Below are 16,566 nucleotides of genomic sequence, written 5' to 3'. Positions count from 1 at the left end.
GGGTGAGGTTTGGGCACCCAGTTTATCTCAATGGCTGCCACTATGGACGCTTTGCCTTCCAGGGGTCTTTACTGATGGACTGTGATCCGTGCAACCTCAAAACTCTATGCCCCAATGCCAAGTAACTGGCAGTGGGGCTGGCAAAGACTGCAAATGCTAAGGGGCCCCCGAGATCCCCGGACTGACGGTCTTGTTTTAAAGATGATGATACCGAAGGCTCGGAGATACAAAGAGATGCACCTAAGCTCACACAGAGCAGAGGCAGAGCAGGGACCAAAACTCAGGTCCTCTGAGCCATCCGCGGTCTTTGGTAGGACCTGAAGTAGGGACATGTCACCACCACTGCGTGCAGTTTCCCAAGAAGTACGTTCACCTCGTTATCCTGGCAGGACTGGCAGGAATCAAATCGGGGAGCAGTTGGGTTCTCGGTTATCAAGTGCCACCTGGTTTCAGCCCGGGCAGGAAGGGAAACACCTGCCTGTGGACCTACCTGAGCACAGTGGGCAGAAGCTGAGGGCAGCAGGAGGGGCCGGAGAGGCTCCATGCACAGTTAGTGCCGTGGAAAAAGGCGTGGGCTCTGGAGTAGAAAATTCTAGAGTTTCCGCTTCTTACCAGCTGTGTGAGTCTAGGAGAGGTACTTAAACCCCTGGAAACTCAGTTTCCTTATCTGTCAGTGAGGGAGAATTATACCTACCTCACCAGGTTGTACACAGCATGCTTAACAGAGTGCCTGGCTCACAAAGAGAGAGAAAGGAATGTTGGCGACTTCTGTTATTTTTATTAGAAATGAAGTGATTGTACCATACATTGATCAGTTCATGACAAAACTCTCCCTCTCTTTATCTTTTGCATTCCTCCCTCATCTTCTCATTCTTTTTTTTTCTCAATTTTAGAGTTGTTTTATGTTTAGCAAAGTTGCAAAGCTAATTTCCTGTATACTGTGCACCTCAGTCAGTTTCTCCTACTATTAACTCTTACCTGGCCATGGTACATTTGTCACAACTCATGAAGCAATATTGAAAGGCCATTTATCCATACTTAATTCCGACTTCCCGGGTATGGTTCAGGTCCCGCGTGACACTGAGTCACCCTGTCTCCTTAGTCTCCTCTAGGCTGGGAGAGTTTCCTCAGATTTCCCGTTTTTAATGACCTTGGCAGTTTTGGTGAGTACCGGTCAGGTATTTTGTAGAATGTCCTCCTATTAGAAGTCTGATGATTTCTTATGAGAAGCCTGGGTATTGTTCTTCTTTTTTTTTTTTTTTAGCAATTTTTTTTTTAAAAACAGATACATAGATTGTACAAAATGTTACATTAAAAAATATAAGAAGTTCCCATATACCCCACTCCCCACCCCCACCCCCCACTCCTCCCACATCAACAAGCTCTTTCATCATTGTGGCACATTCATTGCATTTGGTGAATACATTTTGGAGCACTGCTGCACCACATGGATTACAGTTTACATTGTAGTTTACACTCTCCCCCAGCCCTTTCAGTGGGTGATGGCAGGATATATAATGTCCAGCATCTGTCCCTGCAATATCATTTAGGACAACTCCAAGTCCCAAAAATGCCCCCACATCACACCTCTTCTTGCCTCTCCCTACCCTCAGCATCTCCCATGGCCACTATCACCACATCAGTGATACAGTTTCTTCCATTACAAGAATCACAATAGTTCTATAAGAGGATTAGGGTGTTGTTCTTTTGATCACATAATTTAAATAAAGGCAAGCAGGAAGCCTGCACACAATTGGTAACCATGGGTTACAGGCGGGTAATTGAATGCATATTTCACCCAGTCTGGTCTCTGGCTGATTTCAAGTTCAAAAGCTGATTCTACTCCAATTTTAAAGGGCTACTACCATCTAGTTCCTTGACTGGGAGGGCTGGTCCTCGGTGCAATCACCAGAGATAAGATCAGTGGGTGCAATTTGGTTCGGAGGTAAGCCTGGACTGTGCAAGGTTACCAGGTCCAATTTGGTAAAAAATTAATCCCTCCTTCAAGAGTCACCTCATGAAGAGACAGAAAATGCTGAGCTGTTGCATCAAAAGGATATTAACTTGGGAAGCGGATGTGGCTCAAGGGATAGAGCTTCCCCCTACCATATAGGAGGACCTGGGGCCTCCTTGTGAAAAAGAAGAAGAGAGAGCATGCCCACACGGCAAGCCTGTGCCTGCGCAAGTGCCCATGTGTCGAACCAGTGCCTGCGTGAGTGCCCATGTGGTGAGCCAGTGCCCGCATGAGTGCCCGCGAGAGTACACGTGTGGTGAGCCAGTGCCCCGTGCAAGTGAGTCACACGGCAAAATGATGACGCATCGAAAAAAAGAGACAAGGGGAAGTCAAGGTGAAGCGCAGCAGAAACCAGGAATTGAGGTGGCGCAATTGACAGGGAACCCCTCTTCCTATCAGAGGCCTCCAGGATTGAATCCCAGAGAATCCTGGAGGAAAGAAAACAAGAAGACAAAACAGGCAGCAAAAACAGCAGGGTGGGAGGAGGGGAAGGGGGGATTAAATAAATAAAGAAATCTTTTAAAAAAAACGATATTAATTTGCTGAGTCAAATAAAATGCATTAAAACATATTCTTTGATAGAAAATGGGGAAATATGACTAAATAAACATTGGCTAAAATCTAATTAGTCTGGCTCAAAGCATTCATTTTAGGCCTGCTCGATATTTGCATTCCAAATTAAGTGTTCATTAATCATAAGATTTCAGAATTCCTGTTCAGATGACACATTGTGCTACATTTTAACTTCATTAAGAAAAATAAGAGCCAGCAAAGAGTTGCTGGTACAGCTTTAGAGGTGAATGGAAATTAAAAACCTATTAATGTTTATTTACTATATTATATTAATTTACAAATATATTTAATATTTCTTATTAGGATAAGAAAGTGTTTCACACTGCATGGTATGGCACCCCATTTTGGTAGAAGCATAGTGCAATAACTGGCTCTGATTAGGAATTCATCTAAAAGATAATCCACAGTTTATGAGTTAGATTAAACCCAGTGAAATTGCAGTTTTTTAGTAGGTCCAAAGTGCGGAATATCAGTAATCTCTAACGGTTCAACCTAATAAAAAACAGGGTTTTTTTTTTCCCTCTTAAGTAATAGGGAGATTTAAATCCTTGTGTTTTCATTTAAAGAACACAAAAGGGTTTCTAGGTCTTTTATAATATGCTCTCCCACAAAGCAAGTTCATAGATCATCTCTAGGTTTTTTTTTAATATCTTTGTTTCCAAGGAATCAATCTTAAAATCTTTTTTTTTTTAAAGATTTATTTTTATTTATTTCTCTCCCCAAGTGACCGTTAAGCACGGCTCTTTCCCGTGGCAGGGCCAGCCCGGCCCAGCGCCCTAAAGGAGCAGGTGGTTGTGCGAGCACAAGCGAGGAATGGGGAATGAACTTCCCCAAATCTTTTCAAAATGAGAATGGGAGCTGTGGTTTTGGTAGGCAAAAAAGCAAAGGGGGAAGGTGAGAAGAAAAACAAGTGCTGCTCCCAGGGGTCTTGTGAGGAGGGTACGAGAGGTTTCTCAGTCCTGCCGTGTCTGGAACACGCCACGCTTGTTCTTGGTTTCAGCGGCTAATGCGTGCGCCTAGTGCAAGGCCTTCCTGGTCCTTCCTCAGCGACCGCTCAAGGAGATCAAGCCTTTTGTTTTCCTCTGAGAAAATCCTACAGGTTTCCTGGGTCCTAAGGAGCTCCTGACACCCTTCTGCCTGGTTTTGCTTTGAGACGTTATTATATTCCCATAAGCAAAACTGAGAAGGTCTGCTTAGTAGCCTTCACGGAACTAAGTAAACTTCTGAAATTAGGTGAATAGAAAAGCAGCTCAACTGGTTTTGGGGAAGGGTATTAGAAGATCCAGACCTGCCTAAATGAAGACATCTTAACAAGCAGGTTTTCTAGCTGTCACCCACAAAATGAGGCCCGCAGTGCTGATTCTGACCCACAAAGCCATTCTCTTCCTAACCCCAGCTAACTCCCTGCCCGCGTCCAGCCACCCTCCTTGCACATACGGGCCTTTGGCTCTAACTACATCTGACTGTCCACCCTTCTCTCCCAATGCCAGCCTGTTTCGGGACACTTTGCCTCTATCAAACTACTATCCTTGTCTAGAATTCCCTTCATCTCTTATCTACTTGGCAAATTCCCATCCCCACTCCCCCCGTTTCCCTGTTCCCACAGCTGAATTCAGCGCCCCTTCATCGGGGTTCCTCTAGCTTTTGAGGGACTCTGTTATTATTACAGGCACTCTGTCATCTCGTTGTGCTTTATTAACGTGCCTGCCACCTCATGATCTTGGGAAGGTACTTCACTAGGCTAGAGCTCAAGCATGAAGCCGAGCACCTAAGCAAGTAGTTACTGAATTGAAATGGATTTTGTGTTTCTCAAGGTTTGTCTGGTCATCATAAAGAAACAGAGCTCAAGTCAACATAAACAAAATTGGGAATTTATCGGAAGGCAAGAGTTGGGCTAGACCACACAGACACACAGAACTGGGGACTTGAACATCACCAGGATGCTCTCTTCTCGTATCACATCTGTCTTCCTCTGCATGTCTGCTTTGATTTTTCAGTCTGATTTCCTCCCGTGTGGTTGAAGCCGTGGATGTAGCCTTTCTGAGCTAAGGGACTTCCCTTTTCTGTAAGTTGCAGTGTGAAAAAGTCCAGGGAGAGACCCTTTGATTGGTAGAGATTGTCCTGTTCCTATCACTGGATGCATCAACTAACCAAACAGAAGGATTCTGCGGGGAACAGCCTGCCCCCCCTGAACCACCCCCTCACCCCCCCCCCCCGACCCCGGATCTGGGGAAAGGAACAGCTGTGCTCAGAGAGCTGTGCAGGGAGCTGTTCCCAGAAGGGAGAGGCTCTGCTGGTTTTGTGCGTGGACTGGAAAAAAGTTGTGAATGAGGCAGATGAAGAGGCTTGGGGCGGGCAGTTAAGAATTCACTGTAGGCTTCAGTCAGACCAGTGGCTCCCAACTTTCCCAAAGATTAAGATCCTTTTAAAACATTAAAATACCGTGCAAACCTCCCCATCCTAGGGCGCGTCCTTCCAAAAAACCCCGATTGAGAAACAACACGATGATGAAAGCGTTCACAGCTACTGCTGGAGCTGTTACCAGGTCCAGTTTGTGTGGATAAGCTCATTTAATCCTGCGCCGTGCTTGTGAGATTGATGCTATTATTATCCCCTTTGCAGAGATGAGGAAATGAAAGTTCACTCAAGACCAGGTGCCTAGGGAGCTCTGCGGCTGGGGTTCAAAAACAAATAGCTCGGGCTCCAAAAAACCCACGCCCTTCCTTTAGACGGCCGTCATAAAGTGGCAAAGAGCAAGTGGGAATTTGGCAGTGCTTTTATACAGCTTGCATTCTCTTCCCCACAGTACTTTCTACTGCCAGGTGAAAACTGTTTACCTATTTACATTATTGAGTTAATGGTCTGGTGAATCCCTGCAACAAATCCCCTTCCATCCCTACATCTGCTCTCCTAACCGCCTCCTGGCTCCTGTCCAGGGTCCTTTAAGGCCCCCAGTTAGGAAATCCCTTCCAAAGGGAGGTGCCAAAATTCCACTCTGGGGCTGGCAGGGGGCAAAGGTCGAAGCAATCCAGCCCCATCCAGTTTATAGCCTCGGACTTTACACACCTTTTTTAAATATGGGAGAGTGAAGACCTGGAGAGTGACCTCGGGTCAGCCAGTGTGACAGCGGGAGGGAAAGAGAATCCCACCCTGGCTGGTTCACTAACATGCGCCCGCCCCCCACCCCGACTTCCTTTCAACCTCAAATGAGCTAAAAGCAGATCTTTTTAGATCAGCCAACTTCTTTCAGTTTTTTCTTCAAGCCACCACCTGAATGAATTCAGTGACTTTTTAAAAATTAAAAAAAAAATGCTCAGACTGAAACTTGTACTAAACAAGTTTTACAACAAATGGGGGCTGTCTGGTTTACAATTATGCTTTTCCCAGAATAATTGGGAGACTTGTGTTTCCCGTGTTCAGAAGCATTTGTGACTCCAGAGCACCATCCCGTGGCAGCCTTGTTCTGGAAGACTAGACTGGGCTATAGAGAGGATGTTTTTCCTTCCCCTTTGAATATTTCAAACTGTTCTTCCTTATTGGTAATCCTCCTTCACAGCTATATAGCCCAATATCACAATAGCTATTTATTATTACATTAGACCTTTACAGCACCTAAGAGAGCGGCAATTATTTTCCCTGGATTAAAGATGAGGAAGGTGAGTTAAGTGTCTTCCCTAAAGCCACACAACTTGTTTGTGGCAGATCCAGGAACTGCAATCTTCTACTCCAAGTCCAGGGTTCTTTCTTGCTTGAAGATAGGAAAATAGGAAAAGTGACATCCCAAACCTAAGCCTGAGAGCAGCTGAGCGCTGGGTTCTGGGATGAATCCCACAGAGAAAGCTGCACCGAGAAAATCCCGGATAAGACGTCAGCGCACAGCCTGCCCCGGCTTAGCCTGAAGAAGCCGAGAGGGGCTGAGAAGAGGGGAGATGGAAAGGGACGGGAGCTCAGAAGGTCCCTGGGAGATGGGGGGCAAAAGGGTGAACAAGTGAACAGCTGGCAAGCGTTGGCAAATAGCCTTTCCACAAACCTCGTCTTTTCCAACTCTAATTTTTAAGGTGTCAGTAAACACATAATGACTTTGGATGAACATAAAAAATAGGTTATTAAAGGAACAGCTGCAAGACCTTCCAGCTGCTTCCAGGATGGCATCAGGCTTGAGCCTTGCAGGCAGAAAAAAGTGGGCTTTGTGCTGATTTTTGGCTGCAGTGAAGGCGGGCCTCTCACACCTGGGTATAGTAATGATGAGACACACAGGAAGGGGCTTTTCTTGCTCACATTTTGCTGAGTAATTTTATTATGGCTTGACTCCAGCCGGGATTGAGGCATCTCTCGGAGATTTCTTAAACCCTTCCCACAGACGGAGGGACGGTTGAAAAGAAGGTCAATAATTGGCCCGGTGCCTCCCCAAATGCAATAAACTTTGCGTCTCTAAATGGAAGGTCAGGGATGTGTATCAGAGTCCACGTGGGCCCATGCCGCCAGTTTAAATTCATTAATTCAGTAAATCTGACAGGTATCTACTGAGTGGGTAAGCTGAGCCTGGAGAGGTTGTGCGTCACTTGAAGTAGCGAAGTAGATTAGTCAGGTTCTGCCAGTTGTGGCAACAAATGAATCCCCAAGCCTCAGGGCCTCAACCTACGAGACGTTTACTTCTGCCTCCCGTCAAGTCCAAGGTGATGTGTCTAATCCAGGGTGACTCAGGGATCAGTCCCTTCTACCCTGTAGCTCTGCAGAGCTGCTCTGTGGAGTCTGAAGGATGGGTAGAAAGGGTCTAAGCCCAAACCTAGGCTAGGCCGAGGTTTCTATTGGACCGAAAACCACGAGGTTTTGAATGGGGTGGCCCTGGATTCCTATTTCAGCCTGAACACCCAGGTGTGGCACCTCACTCGCCTCTCTAAGTTTCAGGTCCTTATTTTAAATTCAGGAATCAAACTACTTACTGCCTAGGGGTGCGGGTGGATTAGGTAAGGGAATGACTGAAAGGCACAGGACCTTCATCCTAAGCAGACTTATTAAGTGTGCCGTAGTAGATGCTTGGTGTATATATTTTTTTAAAAACTCACCTGCAGCAAGCCTCCCCTGCCCCCCACCTCCCTATGAGGGTCCTTGTCCTCTAACTTGGCCTCTTAGCTTCCATACACTAAACTCCTGGGAATGCAGACTGAGCCCAGGGCTCAGGGCACAGTAGGTGATAAACAAATATTTGTTAAGTGGATGAAATACATGTAGAAGCTGTGTTGTTAATTCCCATCCCAGGTTACACAGGAGAATTACCTGGGACTTAAAAAAATAACGCTGCTCTCTGAGATATACCCCAGAGATTCTGCTTTAATTAATCTAGGATGGTGTTTCTGAACCCTGGCTGCACATTAGAATCACCTGGAAAATTAAAAAATCCACATGCTCAGGCCACATCCCAGACTCCCTGGGAGTGGGACCCAGGCCTCCATAGGTTTACAAAATTCCCCCAGGTGATTCTGTTAGGTAGCCAGGGCTGGGCACCCCTGAGCTAGAGGGAGAGCCAATTCATACCCCCACCAACAGTGGATTATTAAATTGTTCTTAGATACAGCCAAAAACAAAATTAGGAGTGCATGACAATTGTGCAGATGCCAAAACAATTTTATTTTCTGTCATTTCTGACTTTGTCCATTTAATTTCTGTGTGTACAGGGTTGCTCTCTGTCAAGTCCACTTCCCTTTCTGGCTATTTACTTTTTGTTATTTGGCTAAGTTGCTATTGCCAGTGGGTAATTTCATTGCTAACTATAGAACCTAGCTCTATTTTTCATTAAGAAGGCAAGAGTCATACTTCTAAAATCATTCTTTTCCTGTTCACACAAATATCTGCTCTTTGCTGAACTTTCTCCAAACTACAAGATCAAGTTCCCATGCAATAGAATGTGGCAAAATTCATAGCTTGTTCATAAGCCTAAACTGGAAATTGACGAATGTGTTACACATTTGAATTTTCATAGAAGACTCAGACAAATGAAGGAAAACTTCTTTTGAGATGGGCACGCATCTCAATCTCGGGCCCATCGCACAGGCTCTGTGTAGCATCTGTGAACTCTGTAAGCTCCTGAAGGGAAGGTTCCATTTTCCGATATTCAAAGACGCTGCAGATCAAGAATTTGTGCAGTTGGAGCTGTTCAGAAATCTCCTTGGCCAACCTGAGGATATTGCATTGAAAACATCACAACACTGAAGGGGATCTTTCTCTGTCAGGGAGAAGTCAGCTCTAAAAAAGAAAAGAAAAAGAAAGAATGATGATGGAAAACTCTTAGTCATTTGTAGCTTACCTGCAGGATCCAGATATCTTTTTAAACTTTAATTCTCTGCATGTATCTGTACATAAACTATGTATCTGTTGATATAAATATGCATGGATGGGTGTCTGGGTGGATGCTCTCCAAATGTTAATATTTCTGGATGGTGGGATTTTGGGGGGCAGCTTTCTCCTTCTTTGTACTTTTTGTTGTGCTTGAATTATTCATTGATTGATTTAGGCACCGGGGCCAGGGATTGAAATTGGGACCTCATAAGTGGGAAGCCAGTGCTCAACCAATGAGCCACATCCGCTCCCATATGTTGTTTTTTTCATTTGTTTGCTTGTTGTTTGTTTGTTTTGGTTTGGTTTTTTCAGGAGGAACCGGGAACCAAACCCAGGACCTCCCATGTGGGAGGCAGGCACTCAGCCACTGAGCCACATCTGTGACTCTGAGTTTTTTTTTCTTTTTTTGTTTGTTTGCTTATTGTTTTTGTTTGTTTTTAGGAGGCGCCAGGAACTGAATCCAGGACCTCCCATGTGGGAAGCAGGGGCTCAACCGCTTGAGCCACATCCACTCTCCAGAATTATTTATTTTTAATGATCTTCATGTAGTATTTGCACAAAGACGAAAAAAAGAATCTGCTTTCAAAAGAAGAAAGAAATGGGGGAGTCTCGCCTCCACATTAAGAGCCTTCTGGCTCAAGTGCTCTCCTTCCTCCTCTGGGACAGATCCGGATGATTCCACAGGCAGGAATCCTCCAGTCCAGAGCAGCAAACACTAACCAACTCCAGGACAGCACAGCTTTCCCTGCTGTCCTGGCGCTTTCAGCAAAAGGCAAACCCGTTTTAAGGTTATTAGTTACAAACAAACATTTATCAGGACATCTGCTTTTTCTCTTCATTTTTCTTGCACAGATAATACATGAAACCTCAGAAAGTCTCTTTTTGACTCAATGTGCAGAGACAAGACTAGAATTCCATGTAAATTAGCTCTTTCCTGGTGTCTAAAGCTAATGGAAGGTGCTGCGTTTAAAGATCTAGATAAGGAATACATTTCGTTTTCACAAAAGAAAAAAGGCTGGTCTCTTCAAAGCAATATTCAGCGGGGATTAGAAATCTATTCTTATCAAGTTATTTTTTTCTCTGACACAATGAAGAAATCGATGATGACTTTGAAGACTGAACCGAACATTCCCCAGCCCCGGGGCTCTGCGAGAGGAATCGGAGGCCAAGAGGAGGGAAGGGAGGTCTCTGAGCTGACACACAGGTCAGCAGTCCATCTGGGGGTCCACCCCCCTTCTGCAGCGCCCCAGGGGACCTGCCTCCCTGTGCAGGCTCCAGGAGGCCCCTTCCCTCCACCTTCCACTTCAGGTGAGCTCTAAGAGGGGGGGCCCACGTCCTTCCTAGCCCAACCCCTGAACTGAACACCTGGGCACGGTGAGCAAGGTATGACGCCCACACATGGGACTGTGGCAGAACCCCAGCGCCCCCCGATGACCCCTCCCTGCCTCTCACCCCGGCCCCACAAAGCTGTTGGCTCAAGAGGGAATGTCTCCACCCCGCATCCCAAAGGCCGGGTTTCCAGCTGCCACTGTCATCTTGAGTTCGTCCCATCGGTGGGATCCTCAACCCCAGCTGCACATTGAAATCACTTGGGGGGGTTAAAAAAATTACACATGCCTGGGCCCCCACCCCAGACATGCTGATTGAATGGTCTGGGGTGTGGCCTGGACATCAGTATTTTTCAAAGCTTCCCCGGGGGTTCTGGCTGGCCCCCAGGCCTAGACCCTCTACTCTGCGATGGACACGGCACCCATGGGTGCGGAGAATCCGAGGCTGGAGTGGCAGCTGGAAAAACCGCCCAGCGCCCCTGCGTGCGTCTCAGAGCGGGGCAGAAGAGGTACCTGCCAGGGAGCCCTCAGCGTCACCCCCGGAAGAAGCTGATGATGGAGGCGTAGATGGCCTGGAGGCACTGCCAGAAGAGGGCCCTGGCCGTCGTCTCCGCCTCGTTACTTCCGGGCCCCGCTGCAGCCTGGATGGCCTTGGCGGCGGGGTGGCTGCGGAGCGGGCTCCCTTTCCCGGGCCTCGCCGATGCCGTCGCGGCGGGGAGCTGGCGGGGAGCGGGGCTGCCGCCCTCGAGGCTGGAGGCCACCTGCCTCAGGTGCGCCGCGGGCCCCGCCTCCAGGCACACGGCCGGCCTCAGCGCGGGGACACCCCGGCACGCGTGGCGGAGGCGGCCCAGCGCCTGCAGGGCTTGCTCCCAGTAGGCCCGGGGGTTGGCGGCGAAGGCCGGGCAGGCGCGCGGCTGCCCCCGGTACTCGCACCAGTACGCGCCGTCCTGGCGCCGGCACTGCACGCGGAGCCGCGCCTCCCCGGGGCCGCCGGTGCGCGCGGTGCACGCGTCCTCGCCTCGCGTCCGAAAGCGGAATTCCTGCCCGCCGCCTCCCGGCTGCCGCGTCGGAGCCGGGCCCGAGGTCCCCGGGCCCGACAGCGCCACCAGCAGGAGGCAGGGGACGAGCCACATGGTGACGGCCGGGAGCCCGCCTGCCGCCTGCGGAGCGTGGGAGGGGACGAGGCCTTTAAAGGCTGCCGCACAAAGGACCCTTTCTCTCCCAGGGCCCCGGGGGCGTTCCTGAGCTAAAGACAGACACACACCCTCGGACGGATGTGCGGCGTCGGGCGAGGGCGGCCAGGCCACAGGCCCTGCCTCCGGGCGCCTCGGGAGAGCGGGGGCGTCATAGCTCTGCTTGCCTTGCCCGCACCCCGTGGGGTTTTGGGTTTTGCGTTTTCCCAAAGGTAGGGCACTCCCTGGGTAACTGATGCTTGTGAAGGGACAGTCTTCCTTGTTAAAACAGAACTGGGGATTTGCCAAGTTGCGGCAGGGCAGCTCTGGAGAGGGAGGTTTATGGTTTGCGGCCTTGGGGTACGCCAGGTAACGTTTTGGGAGATGACCTCGCAAATGGAAGAGAGGCCCCGAGGGTTTTATTTTTAAAGCGTGTGACAGCGTGTGCCAGATACACAGGCCCTTGGAAAGAACCAGCCCTCAGAGCTATGAGTCCTCTGGAGCCTCTCAGGGCTGTCTCGCCAGGGCTGTATCCAGAGCCTGGACACACAGTAGGAGCGCAAGTTAAATATGAGGGATTGACTTGTGACATGGCCACGTGGAGGCATGGTGCCGTGCTGTCATATACTTTTGTTTTTTTAATGTTGTCTTGACGCAGCTCTGAGGCCCTGGCTACAGGACTGTCCGTTCCCTTTCTTGAGCAGCCAGTGGTCAAGTCCACACACCCCCACTCCCCTCATTGGGACTGGTGGAGGGCTGAATTGTTCTTTTGAGCTGTTTGGGTGGGTATGGACCCAGTGTTGTTAAGATCTCTTCAAGATGTTACTTCAGCTAAGATGTGGCTCGTCTGAATCAATAACTGAATTTAAACTGGATTACTGGAGTCCTTGATAAACAAAGCAAAAGTCAGACGGAGAAGCCAAACACTGGGAGTCAACTGAACCTGGAAGAGAAAGGAGAATGCCACCATGTACACAGCCATGTGACGGAAGAGCCGAGGGACCCTGGAGAATGCTCACCAGCCAGGAGCTACAGACGCCGGGAGTAAGCCACCCTTCCAGTCCCCGAAACTATGATCCAATAATTCCCATTGTTTCTACCAACCCATCGCAGGGTATTTGACTCAGCAGCCTGAAAATGAATACAGACTTTCACCCTCTAGGACCCCTGTGCACCCACCTGGGGCAGGTACCAAACAGAGGGAAAGCCTTAGCCCCAGAACCAGTGAAATTATTCAAGTTAGCCCACCCGCAGAGAACGTATAAAACCTAGCGAAGTCCACCACTCCTGCCATTCTCAAGTCCCCTCCCTTGGCTCCACCATGCTCTTATCCTGTCCTCAGGTGCCACCCCATGGCACCCTTTCTCTCCTTCAGAGCTGAAACAAAGTGTTCTGCTTTCATTGATCCCAGTGTCTTGGTGTTGTGTCCCACCACCCAAAGAATCTACAGTCATACCTAATATCATGGAACTATAAAAGACTCTCATAGCCTCCCATTCCATGTGAAAGGCCTGAGCCCTGGAAACTATCCATGGAGCTAGAACTAAAACCAGGCTGAACTTAGGTAGCCACCAAGCATTCAGTGCTATGCCCAGACTCCCCAGCCTGTGAGGCAGCAAGAGTGCCCAGCAGATGGTGCCAAACCTATGCTTGGCCAGACAAGTCAGTCATTTAGTTGGGTGAGGAAGGGGTAGAGGTCAGGTTCCCGAGGCAGGTGGCAAGGCCTTCAAGGGGATGAGCTCCTGGGACATGAGTTCTTTGATTTTCGGAACAGGCCAAGCCACGAAGCTTTTGCACTATCCCCAAGTATCGCGGAGCTGGCTCCTTCCTGCCACTTTCACAGAAGCCTCCCCTGACCACCTGGTTGAAAAGAGTTCCTTGATTACTCCACTACTTCCTCCAGTTTTATGTTTCTGGAAAGTATTGATGCTGTTATTCTTGTATTGCTGGTCCATCTTTTAGGAGGACGTGATCATATTTGAATGTTGAGATTTACCTGATTTTTATGTTGAGAAAGGATTGGGGTGGTGGGTGCATGCAAGCCTGTAGGCAGGTAAATTAGTTGGCAAGATGTTGCAGTAACCGAGCTAGCTGTGCTCAGCTGAGCTGCTGTAGCAAAAGATCCAGATTACAGTGCCTTAATGAGACCGAAGTTTCTTTCTCATGAACTGGTCAAGAGGCAAGAGGTCCAGGGCTACAGGCAGTTACTCCATCTTAACGTGTGACCTTCCAAGGTTTGTCTGGTTGCCGCCATTTCCAGCCAGTGGGAAAAATCCAGGGCAAGCAGCTTAGTCTTAGTCGATACTTCATGCATTGGCCCTCACCTGCCAACCACCTAAGCCCAGACACTTGGCCATAGCTAGCTGTGAGGGAGCCTAAGGCGAGAAGCCCCCACCTAGAGAGCCAGGAGCCCAGCCCAGACTCAGGGGCCGGCAGCCTTCGAGATAGAGGGGAGAAGCCGCAGTGACCCCGAGCCAGACGAAACCTGTATGAAGGCAGTGGGGGAGGGGGATGGAGAGGAAAACCTATACAGGTAACTGGTAACCTGCTGAGACCAGCTCATCAACAGATCTGCACAAAGGGAAGGCATCGCAGAACTGAAGAAATAAAAGGACAGAAAGAAAGACGCACGAGAGAAAATAAAGATGGGATCAGGGGACTCAACAGTTTCTGGAACTGAGAGCCTCGACCCTAGTTTCCACATCGTATATATTAGAAATTACAAGGCAGTAGTTACCTATGTTTATTTTCAAGGCTGCTTGTTTCTGTAGCACGGGCAATGCTAGGGAGCAGGCCATAACAAAGTTCAAATGTCTCCACACGAAAAGTTTTCGTGCTGACCAGGCAGCGTTCGTCTCGTCAAGGCTGGTGTTCCTAAGCCCACATTTCTTATCTGCATTATGGAAACGTTTCAACTTCAAGTCAGGTTCCCACATTCAAATTCAAGCTATTTTCCCATAGTAACCAAGTGGGCAGGAAGGGACAGAGAAGCACACCTGGTGGATTCCTCTGGCTCAAGCAAGAGAGCAAAGGTTGAACAATTCAAGGAACCAGAGGATCAGGAGCCAGCACGGTGGTGGTGGTGGTAGAGGAGGTGGTGGGCAGGAAAGGGTGGTGGGTACGTTTAAGGCAGAGCTCAGTAAGGATGGCCAGGGCCAGTCTGGCCCCCTGTTTTTGTAAACGTTTATTGGCAGGTAGCCACATCCCTTTATTTATTTACATATTGTCTACGGATGCTTTTGTGCTATGATGGCAGAGAGGAGTAGCTGGCAGAGTTCAATGGTGGCAACAGAGACCGTGAAATATTTACCAGCTGTTCTTCTACAGGAAAGGTTTGCTGACCTCCAGGTGCAGTTATTTCAGAGTGTCCATGGGACATCCGGGTAGAGTGCACAGTGGGCACAAGTTTCCTAGAGCTCCACTTAAGGTAGCGAGAGATAAAAAGCAATGAGAACAACGAGGGCAGGTGAAGCTGGGAGAGTCAGCTGTCCAAGGAAAAGGGGGAAGGTGGACCAGGAGCCCTTCAAAGGAGCGCGAGGGTGGGAGCCAGACAGTGGGCTGGAGAATGAATGGAGGCGAGAAAGTAGAGACAGAGTTGTGTCGGGAATTCTTTTGAGAAAATTATTTGTGAAGGGGAGGGGATAGAGAAAAGCATGAGGCCTTTAAGACTGTATAGTGCTACCTGTGTGTTTGACACAGGAGATACTGAGAAATAAATAGATCAAAGTTGCGAGTGTTAAGCAATGGTGAAGTAAATTCAGTTGGCTTGAATAATTTGAATTTTAAAATTGTGGGATATAAAAATTGTAAGGGAAGGGATGATTTCCACAAAAAGAATTATACAAAAATATAGTTCACTTTGTCCTAATTGCAAGGCTCCTTTATGTAGTTTGAAAAAACTCAACTTGCATACATATGTTTGGGAGTACGTCAGGTAAAGAATAGTCTGACTGTAATAGATATTCAAGTGTGTTGATTATCCCAGTTACTTGGATTGCTAATATACAGTGACTTCAGATTCTAAAAATTGAGGTATGACAGGAAGCAGATGTGGCTCAAGGGATAGGGCTCCCGTCTACCATATAGGAGCCCAGGGTTCAATTCCCAGGGCCTCCTGGTGAAGGTTAGCTGCCCCGAGCGGAGAGCTGGCACATGAGGAGTGCTGGCCCACATGGAGAGCTGGTGCAAGATGACGCAACAAAAAGACACAGAGGAGAGACAATAAGAGACACAGCAGACCAGGGAGCTGAGGTCGTGCAAGTGAATGAGTGCCTCTCTCCCACTCCGAAAGGTCCCAGGATCAGTTCCTGGTGCTGCCTAAAGAGAAGACAAGCAGACACAGAACACACAGCGAATGGACACAGAGAGTGTAAAACAACAGGGGGTGAGGGGTGGGGAATAAATAAAATCTTTTCAAAAAATTGAGGGCCATCCTTCTCCCGTCTTTGCCCTTGCACTTCGGGGATTGTTGCTGCTCCATTGGGGAGTGCGACAGTTTCCTGGAATGAGAACTCAGCACTCCCTCAGTTGTCCTGTGATACTCTACCCGCTATGCCAATATCCAGCAAACATCTGAACATATCTATATACCCTATATGCATGCCCTGGAGAACTCCCTCCTACCCATGCATCCCCCATCAATGACACCCCACATCAGTGCTCCTCCCCTGCCATAGCTGAACCTCTGTGATCCAAAACTTCTTAAAAAAATAAAGCCTAATATATTGCCAAATTCAATTAATAGGAAAATGCAATAGTAATGATGTTTAAAGATTAGAAATAGAATACACAATAATTTAGAGAAACTAAAATAAAGTAAAAAATACGGTATTACAAAAATGAAAAATATTTTTTTTTGACATTTTGCCTTTCATCACGGTAATAGGTGTTGCCCTGTTTGTACAGTGACAAGGCAATCTCTTCTATTTCCTTAGTGTCTATATTCTTATTATTATGTCTTCAGAAAAGTTTTAGGTCACAGTAAATCACATATAGAATATAGGGGACTCCCATATACCCAACATTGAACCCTGTTCCCCCTTCCCCAGCAATGATCTTTTTACATGTGGATGTTACATTTGCTGCAACTGACTGATGTATAGATATTGAAACATAGCTACTCACCATGTTCCATTATGGTTTA

The 16,566-nt window shown here is 48.0% G+C and overlaps 1 protein-coding gene across 1 annotated transcript; it reads right to left on the bottom strand.

The window, feature by feature from the left end:
* Positions 1 to 8,191: 8,191 nt before the first annotated feature.
* Positions 8,192 to 11,407, bottom strand: FGFBP2 (fibroblast growth factor binding protein 2). Its single transcript, XM_058299605.2, has 2 exons — positions 10,765 to 11,407; positions 8,192 to 8,830 (listed from the first exon to the last, which is right to left on the bottom strand). The coding sequence occupies exon 1, from the start codon at positions 11,382 to 11,384 to the stop codon at positions 10,785 to 10,787; it is 600 nt and encodes a 199-aa protein (XP_058155588.1). The 5' UTR covers positions 11,385 to 11,407; the 3' UTR covers positions 8,192 to 8,830; positions 10,765 to 10,784.
* Between the last annotated feature and the right edge of the window lie 5,159 nt (positions 11,408 to 16,566).

Source organism: Dasypus novemcinctus, chromosome 1 (assembly GCF_030445035.2).
Source record: "Dasypus novemcinctus isolate mDasNov1 chromosome 1, mDasNov1.1.hap2, whole genome shotgun sequence".
NCBI classification, from domain to species: domain Eukaryota; kingdom Metazoa; phylum Chordata; class Mammalia; order Cingulata; family Dasypodidae; genus Dasypus; species Dasypus novemcinctus.
Note: the sequence above shows the minus strand (reverse complement) of the source record. Positions and strands in the feature narration are given on the sequence as shown.